Source organism: Adiantum capillus-veneris, chromosome 4, assembly GCF_014529385.1.
Source record: "Adiantum capillus-veneris isolate H3 chromosome 4, ASM1452938v2, whole genome shotgun sequence".
Classification (NCBI taxonomy): domain Eukaryota; kingdom Viridiplantae; phylum Streptophyta; class Polypodiopsida; order Polypodiales; family Pteridaceae; genus Adiantum; species Adiantum capillus-veneris.
The window spans coordinates 115,557,874-115,567,252 of record NC_140934.1 but is presented as its reverse complement, the minus strand read 5'-3'; the positions used below and the strand labels follow the sequence as shown (position 1 = coordinate 115,567,252).

Here is a 9,379-nt window from a genome sequence, read left to right as displayed (position 1 = left end):
GAAGATTGCGAAAAATTTGCTGCACCAAACGAATCATGCAATGGCGCAGTAGAAGGCCCGTGCTCATCGCTACGACCAACAAAAAGCTCAATGTGAACAGCTCATCATCGACGTCGCACAACAGCAAAACATTTTCTATGTGTAACGAAAATGGCCGTGCAAAGCAAGCCGCTGCAGGGTGAGAAGCGAGCCAATGGGCCAGCAAGGCTCGATCTGGCGATCCTACGGAGGAGGTTTGACCTCACTCAGGCTTACCACAACAACACTGGCTGCTTGATGGCTCATGACTGGTTTGTTTTGGTCTTGCTCATTGGGGTAATCGTGCCCCTCTTTTAGGGGGCGGCTTTTTAATGGCCCCTTTACCCTAGAAAAATACGTTTTTCCTATCCGAAGAAAATAAGGGCCGGGATTATAGAATTTCAGCCGTTTAAAATACACTTGACCCGGTTTCCAACGGTTTTGACTTTTAACTGGTTTGCACGTGGTGGTCATTGCGTGTGAAAACGATGATATTCGCTTTTGAATGTCGAGTTTTTGGCTTTGAGCTTTTGATTTTCTGACGGTCTGAACTTTTGAATGTGGGATTATTCTGTGGCTACAGTAGCCTCACGAGTCACAGGCGGACTCGCTTTGGTGGCCACTGGCCTTGTACAGTGTGCCCTCTACTGTCCCGATCATCAGAGATGCAAAGCAGAGCAAAAGCAAACCCTTGTCCTCAGCCTCCTCTGCTCATCATAAGCTACCCTTTCTTATACACAGACATTCTCTGGAATCTGAATCCTTGCAGTTGCAGAGCAAAACCAGGCTGATGCATTTGCTTTGCACAGATTTTTGCCGCCGCCGTCGCGACAGCTCGGCTATCGTCGCTGCGCTCATTTTCATATGGCTGTCCCTCTGCAGCCTCAGCATCGCAGTCGCGGATCTGCACGGTGCAGGTTAGTATGGAATGCCTCCCCTTGCCTTGTCGGTCTTCTTCCCATGATGTCTGTCGAAATCGTCTTGTATACAGCTCAATTGTGCATATGTGCCCTTGCTGGTAGCCTTGATAAGGAAATTTGTGTGCCAATCATTGGACAATTGCATGGCCTTCAATTTATCAAAGCCTTTTACTGAATACTATGCACCAATGCTCACATATGGTGTAAATTTCCTGGCTGAAAATGCGAGTTCCTGGTTGTAATTCTGTTGGACCTTGATTTTCAAGGTTAAAATTAAGGGGATTTTAATTATGAATCTCAGCAAGTATGCTAGATTTCAGCAAAAATCCTGGTTGTCGGACGAGTTTTCCCTTTAAAAACATGGTCAAGAAAATCGTTTTTTTTCGAGCTGTGATATGCATAATGGAGCTGATGGTTGTGGACTACAGTCTACCATTAGTCTATCATGATTTGCTTTTTCCTTCAAAGGTAAATCTGAGCTTTTCCCAGGTATATGAAAGCCTGTTAATCAGTCAAAGACCCAGATGCACATCATAGTAACATCACACAAGAGTGCCATCGATTTGACTGGGCTATGTTGGCAATTTGTGGTCATGTTTGGAACAGGCAAGGCCGTGTTGTGTGTCATTGGTTGAAACATCTGGATCCTTCTTGACGAGCTTACACTTCTAGCACAGGCCCTTCTGGTTATGGTTGCTAAGATGTGTGACTGACAGTGCGAGGATTGCATTGTGGATTAATTCTCTCTTTCTAAAATTTTCCTTGTCGTTCATGCTGAACTTGATTTCGTCTGTATACAATGTCCGTGTCTTTTCTGCATGTGTTTGTCATATTGAATGTGACAATTGTTTGTTGATTGGGATGTAGCTGGGAGTTTGTTGCTGTCAGAACGGCTGGCGCAAGCCAGTAGCTTGAGGACTTCAAGGCTTGTGTATTCCCCAATCTCCACTAGCACCGACGAGTTTCTGCTGAAAGGGTGGTCCAGGAATCTCTGGGTAGGTCAAAACATTGTAGAGCTCTAATTATTAAACAGAATGGTGATTTGGCCTAAGACGTCACAGCGAGAGTGTCTTTGTCACCTAACAGCAAGCACCCCCAGTGATCACATGTGTGCAAGAGGATTATGAGTAATACCCCTTTATACATTTTATATTTACATTGTGTCGCTATTAAAAAACCCCCACCATCGTCTAATATATACGTAAAAGCATACATTTTTTAGTATTAATAATCCTCTCCAGTTAACTCACGGGATATGATACACATTTTGAAAAGTGATTGCCCCAAGCAAAAGTCTTGGCTGTGAATTGTACATATCCTAATGAGGCTGTATATTGCTAGCTGATTGGATGGGTTGTTTTGTGTGCACATGTGCATGCCTTCTTCATGCACATATGCAATGCAGAGGAAGTTGGCAAGTGCTGCTGACGACGGCAAGGAGGAAGAAGACTATATTGGAGATTATTCGCCATCTTCCAATGTTGATGGAGGCGTTGCTGCGGCGCCTCCTCCAAATGTAATCGGCAATAAGAGGAAGCTGTTACAAGACTATGTACCCATTGCGAATGCCAGTCCTCCCTCTCCTGATGGGCGGAAATAGACCAAATTTTCAGAATGTCAACCCAATAATTTTCTGTTTTCATACATTAACATGGCATTATGTGGAGGTAAGGTCTTCCCTTGTTTGAAAAGGCAATGTCGGTAGATGAGGCTAAGGTAGTCTTCTAAACTCCCGTGTCTGCAAGGTTACATTTGTCCATTCATATTGTATATCGTTGACTTACTCCGTGTCGATCCATGTAGAGTCAAGCTTATGCATTAGTAATGACACATCCTTTATGCTGTTGAGTATCAAGCTTCGGTACTATTGAATTATATGATGTGTGTGTGCGTGCGCATGCGCGCGCATATGGTCTCCTAGTGGCACTCTTTATATAAAGGGAAAACTGAGTCCAGGAAAGCTGGGCCATACATTTCTTGATGAAATCTTACTACTTTTCTTGCTTTGGTGGGTAGCAGGAAGTGGAATATGAATATCATTCATGGTTGTTTAAGGTGTTTTTGTGATCATGTTACAAAGATGGAGTTGAGGTTGTCTCGGATAGAGGAGCTCTCCAGGGTGCTGATGGTCAAGATGGCACTGGCAGTAGAGGCAAAGGCGAATACAACCTCGTATAACAACAGAGAAACTTGCTTGCAAAGTACTTACACTATTGCACGCATAAGCTATAGAAGAGTCAACATGAGGGAGGCAGTATCTTAAGAGCATAGATAGAAAGTTGGAATGATGGCCTCCTCTTTGTCTTGGCCTCATCATTGATCCCCTTGTGCTACTACTTGCTCTTGGTGGTGGCTTATGCCACAATCTTTATGGACAGGCATCGCCACTAACTTGCCCTACTCATCTGAAATGAGATGGCAGCACCACCTGCCTTACCTAGCAGTCATGGGTTCTTCAGCCTCACCTTCCCTTCCCTTCCTTGCAAGGTATGCTTCAGCTAGATCCATGGCTTAGAGCTTGCAAGCTGCAATCATTATGAGTGTATGTGTATTTACTAGAGAGTGTACGAGAGAAAACAAAGAGGGGGGAGGAGGGAGCAATGGAATTGTGGGGTAGGGAAATGATGGAGTGACCATTGCCATCTGCAGTCTGGGCAAGCATTTTCGTGGCTGGCCTCTTGTGAGCGCAGATGGAGAAGCAGCTACAATTCGTTGGTTGCAATGACTCATTACAAGGCTGATAGGCGAGCTTATTGATAGCCTAGATTTGATATCCCCCACGATAACCATAACCATAAGCCCCTGACTTTGATGAATTGTTTGCCTAGGTTGGCAGCCTTGATTCCAAGCACCATCACTTTACCAAATCTATGTAGCCCTCATTAAAGGCTCTACACCCTGAGCCCCTAAAACAACTTGCAACTTCACTTCAACCATTACAATCATGTCCATGTGTCATGGCACAACACCATCAGATTTCATGGAGACACGATTATTTACAATCTGGGCAGAAGAATATATGATCAGATCATTGACTGAAGCTGAGGAAATGTACAGAGGTCTCCCAGACCTATCTACAGGCATGCTAAGGAAAATATGTCGGATATTACTAACCTGTATACAGGTATACCACCAGACGGAGTTAACCGACACTGATTAGAGATGCTGAGACACATTGCGGTAGAAGGTCTCATGCTATGGTCTCTTTTCAAATCACTCCTTTTGCCAGAGGGGTTGATTCTCCAAAATGGTCAGCACTTGCTTTGTTGTCACAGGCATGTCTCTGTAGTCCCCTTAGTGTTTGGCTCAAGAGTTACAATAGCTTTCTTTTCCACAGGATGGCCTCTTGCTTCATGAGCGGAAGAGGAATCATTTCATGGCCAAAGTTCTGTACAACTTCATCCAGCTTGATCATCAATAAGGCCGCTGATTCCAAAACCTTGAGCTCATATTGCATGTATACTCTGTGAGAGGGATCCTATACTTCTAATATCCATTTTTTGATCTCCTCTCTTGCATTAGTTGTTTCCCTTGTATCTTCAAAATCATGAAGTCCTCCCTCTGTAGACGTTGTTGGTAGATCTACTGGGAGTAGGTATACCCTTGTGGTTACTGCTTTTGCTGATGTTGTTGTTGAATAGGCACAACTGCTTTGGCTTGGAGGGCATTGATGGCCAGATCTTTCTGTTGAAGCTCCAAAGCACTCTTCTCGGCTTGTGCAGCTAGATCTATTTGTGCTTTTGCTAGCTGGTCTTTTAACTATTGGATCTCTTGATCCTTCTGCCCTTGGATAGCCATGTCCTAGCCCCGTCATGATCTGTCTATCATATTTCTCTTGGGCTAGCTCCACTTTTACTACCTTCAACTCCTCAATACGATAGCTGGAGCTTGTGGTGTGGAAGCTGGAGTCGGTGTGTCTTGCATAGATAATAGATGTGATAAAGTGTTCTTAACAACACCATATGATTCTCCAAGCTTTGTGCATTTTGTATGCTTCTTCTCCAGTTGTTCTTCAAGGGCTTGTCTTTCTACATGCATGTGATTGTTTGCTACAGTTTGCTCTTGTAGGATTGGACATAGGCTTGCAATCTCCCTTTTTTCCTTCCTTTAGGTATTCCTTTAGCTTGATTTGGATCTCTTGTAGATCTTCAACTTGTTGTTGGAGCCTTTGGTTTACTTCTTTTAGTGCATGAGCTTCTGCTTGGGCATCCCTCACATCCAACTCCCGTAGGTTGGATATTTCTCGTTATTGGAATTGCAGCATGATGTGTTCGAGGTGCTCATCCAGGTTGAACTCTTTGATGAGCCAATCAACGTCTTCTATTAAGGCTCTCGAGCGCGGTGATATTGGTCCTCTTTTTGATGTGATTCATTGTTGGGAGGTACCAGCCTCCGATTCTTTCTTTTTTGGTTGCTCTTTAGATTTTTCCTGCTCCCCTTCCTTTGGTGGAGTCTAATTTGTCTTTTCATATTCCTTGTTCTCTTGATTCTCTTGTTGCTTGTCAGAGTCCTTCTACCCACAAGAGTCGGCTGGTGAATGGTCTCTTTCTTTGGGGGCTCCTCTTTCTCTTTGTCTTCATGTAGCCAGTCATTAGTGTTGTTAGCTACCTCGTCTGCTTGCTTATCCTCATCTTTCATAAGATCCTGCTGCTCTAGAGGGGCTTGCTCTTGAGTTATGTCCTTCTTTTCTACGTCATTTTTTATCTCTACAAAAAGTGGTGGTATGGTCGGTCTCGGAGAGAGGTGTGGTATGGCCTCCATGTGGATCTCTTGAGGATCTCCATAGTCTCCTCCCTTGGCGGTTCTTCAATTTCTTTATCCTTGCCCTTGGGGGAGTCCTCAGGTGATTCTAAATCATCTGTCAGTTGTTTCTTATAATCTTCTTGTCTTCTTTGTTTAGCCTTCCTCTTTAGTACCTTGTGGATATGCTACCACATGGTGCCAACAAGCATCCGCCACTTTCCTCCTCTTGTACTGCTTGATCTTTTCAATTTGTTTAGCTTTTTGTTGTTTGAGGGATTTGTCCAAATCTTCCTCCTCATCATCAACTGCTTTAGTCCCCTATGCATCTACCTTCTTTTTTTCCTCTTCAATTTTTTGCATCTTTCTTCCCTCAACCTCTTCGCTTCTTCTATTGATCTTTGTGTTTGGGTCATAGGGATCTGTTCCTCTAGTTTCCTTCTATGTCTCACCAAGGGAACGGTGATGTCGTCTTCCTCATCTTCTTCTTCTGTAGAAGATTGGAATTTGGATGGTGTGTCTCTACTTCTTTGCTTGACGTCACCGTTGGTTTCTACATCAAATTCAATGGTCTCGTTGTCTGATACTTTCTTTTTGGAGCTTTGGCCTCTCATTGTTCTCTTGCCAGGTGTAGATGAGGGACCTCCTACCACTCTAACCGCATGTTTAGCTTTGTGGGGAGAAGATCCAGTTGAGATTCGACAGATGGTAGTTGATTGATCATCCCTAGGGCCCGGTATGCTATCTTTATCATCATTGGCCTAACATTCACGTACTCCTTATTGCTCTTGAGATTGGCTTCAACAAGATTTTCCAATATGTAGCTGCCCAAATTGTAGTGGACCACTCTCTGTTGTGCAAGCCCCATAGCCATGAATACTACTATGTGTAGGTTTGGCTCGGTATACCTCGGAGGCTTTTGCACCTTCAAATGCTGTGAAATGGGCCGCAATGGCAACTGTGTTTTGGAGTGGACAAAATCTTTGTATGTGAACTTGTGTCCTTGCTGCTTGACAAAAGCCTTGTCATTATCTATTGCCTTTGTTTTTAGCAACAGGTTGTGATTGCATGGAGGTAGATGGAGGGCTTGGTTGATTAGATCAATGGTGATTCTAACTTTTACCGTCTCTCCATCTTTGTCGCCTCGCCATTGTAGTAGATGGAACTCATTAGTTCACGAGCTCTCTAAAAATATGTTCCCCATGGAGGGAGTATGAAAAATGTGTCCATTTGTAGGCACCTTGATCCCTCGATGACTTCCCTTTGCTGGTGTAATTTCCATAGCTCCTTCGAAAAGAGTGTTGTCTTGACCTTTGTGCCCTTGGCTGCTTAGAGTTTTCCAATAAAGACATTGGCCGGTATTTTGGCAAGCTTGACCATAAAATGCAAACTTGACCATAAAATGAAAAATGAGCATAGTTTGAACGAAACAAGTCCAAACTTGACCAAACTTCATCAGTGCATGTAGAACAACTACAAGCACTAGATCATATAGTTATAGGCCAGATTTGGCTCTGGGGTACATGGATTGCGATCCATGTTGGAACACATCTGGGGGGTTCTAGTGATACCATATGATTTAGCATGCTTTGGGGATGCTATAATTCAAATCTTTTTGAATTTAGATCATTGGTTTTGAAAATTTATGTCACTTTATGGAATTTTTTCTCAGACTCAGAATACCCTTCAATGTTGTTTTCGATATTTGTTTCAAGGAATCACTGTTACTGGGAATTAAAAGGGACAAGTAATTTAAGTGTTCCAACAATGTGATAGTAATCACAAAAAATTAAAGAAGCATGTGTGAGTGTGGGGTGGTAAGTGGGGATCAACTAAGGTTGTCGATCATGGATGGGTGGACTCGATTAGTCCATCCCCGTGCATTAACATCTAGTAAATTTCTCAAACTCAGATAAATTTAGCATTTTGGTTAGGGTTTTGATATTCAAATGGTTTGAAACTTTAGGGTTAGGCTTTTCTTGATAGTTGGATCCTTATGGCATGACTCTGGTCTAGAAAAGTCAAAAGGGGACATGGACCACGATCCATGTGTGGCATCCTTTTTGGGTGAAACTTATGGTACATGTTTCTATAGCCTATTCTAACACATTGGTGAAATCTTTTCAAGTTTGGACAAGGTTTTCTTAAGTTTTCCGAATTTCCCAAGTTATAGCTCAATTTGGTCCGACTTTGCCATATTTGGTTTTGGTTGATATCTTTGATCTTTGATGGTGATCAATCTATTTGAGAATTTGACCATCTGATGATTTGGAGTTGAATAAGAACCCTAATCCGAGTTATATGTTGATTTTCATCCCAATTGGAGTCTGTTTGGACCTTGTAGGTCCTCTAACAATTTGGCACCACAATTTATGTGATAAATACTCTGAATTTGCTAAACTTAACAATTGACTTCACTTTACATGATCAAACACTGATATCTTTCCACATTGCCTAATCAATAACCACTATACACAGTTTGCACCCACTCTCTGGCATTTCTTCTTCAAGGGGACATGGGTCACGATCCATGTTTGGAACCCAATTTTGACCAAACTTTGGAGATAGCATCTGGACATGATCCTTAAGCCAATAATTCACTTTCTCTTGGATTTGGTTTGAAATTTCTCACTTTTTATCAAAATGACCATTTGGAGATTGAATTTCCAATTTGGCTTGGTTTTTGGTGATTTCAAGGTCCTTCTCACTCCAAATTTGTAGGGCACATTCCCTAAGGCAGGGCCAAAGTGACTCGTAAAAAATTTCTCGATTTTGGCATGTTGAGGGACATGGATTACGATCCATGTTCATCAGCATTACAAATGTGTGATTGTTGCAACTTGAAGGCGCTTTCAAATGGAGCATTTTGCACAACTTATTTTTGACAATTGAGGTGGGAGGACATGGATCGTGATCCATGTTTCAATCCCTCTGGAAATTGTACTTGCATGGCTTGATTATGCTCAGTGAATGAAGCATCCTTTGCACTTATAATTGAATTTGGACTTGGTTTGCCCTATCATAAGTCCTTTGACAATTCCCACAAATCCCGACTTTGGTTTGATTGATTCTATTTCTTATGCACTTGTTTTGCATTTCTGGTAGTTCACAAGTGTTCTAGAGCTAAAGAGGATCATACCTATCCAATTTGGTGAAGTATGGGTGTCCGGTGTGGTTGTAGCAAGAAAAACCGTTGCAGAGTGCTCTAAGTTACAAAAGACTCTCTAGTTCTCTCTCTGAACTGACTGAATACAAATGAGGTCTACCTTGCCCAATTTTGATTATATGTGCTTGGCTTACCCCAAATGCAATGTGGTTGTAGCAAGAAAAACCGTTGCAGAGTGCTCTAAGGTACAAAAGACTCTCTAGCTCTCTCTCTGAACTGATTGAATACAAATGAGGTCTACCTTGCCCAATTTTGATCATATGTCTCGACTCACCCCAAATGCAATGTGTATACTTACCTTGCTTGCTCATATTTCTTATGACATACCATCTACGGCTTAGACGGCTCGTCATTTGGAAACCTAGTCATTAATTGCTTTTGATTTTGCAATTCTAGTCCATTGTAAGTTGGCGCGAATTTTGACATGTGCCAAATCCTTCCATATTTGACATGCTTGAAGCTCTTGCTTTGTAGATTTGACGTTTGCTTTAAAAACCCAAATCCAATTTTTTTGGCTTTGTTTATTAATTTTTTA

General features: G+C 42.4%; 2 protein-coding genes across 2 annotated transcripts; both read left to right on the top strand.

Moving 5' to 3' along the window:
• The first annotated feature begins 613 nt into the window (after positions 1–613).
• LOC147459851 (uncharacterized) lies at positions 614–2,793 on the top strand. Its single transcript, XM_086511045.1, has 3 exons — positions 614–935; positions 1,806–1,933; positions 2,344–2,793. Exons 1-3 carry the CDS (start codon positions 809–811, stop codon positions 2,536–2,538), a joined length of 450 nt encoding a protein of 149 aa, XP_086367171.1. The 5' UTR covers positions 614–808; the 3' UTR covers positions 2,539–2,793.
• A 140-nt stretch (positions 2,794–2,933) lies between these two features.
• LOC147459850 (uncharacterized) lies at positions 2,934–4,603 on the top strand. The gene is made up of 3 exons (XM_086511046.1): positions 2,934–3,139; positions 3,317–3,425; positions 3,588–4,603. Exons 1-3 carry the CDS (start codon positions 2,968–2,970, stop codon positions 3,661–3,663), a joined length of 357 nt encoding a protein of 118 aa, XP_086367172.1. The 5' UTR covers positions 2,934–2,967; the 3' UTR covers positions 3,664–4,603.
• Positions 4,604–9,379: the final 4,776 nt, after the last annotated feature.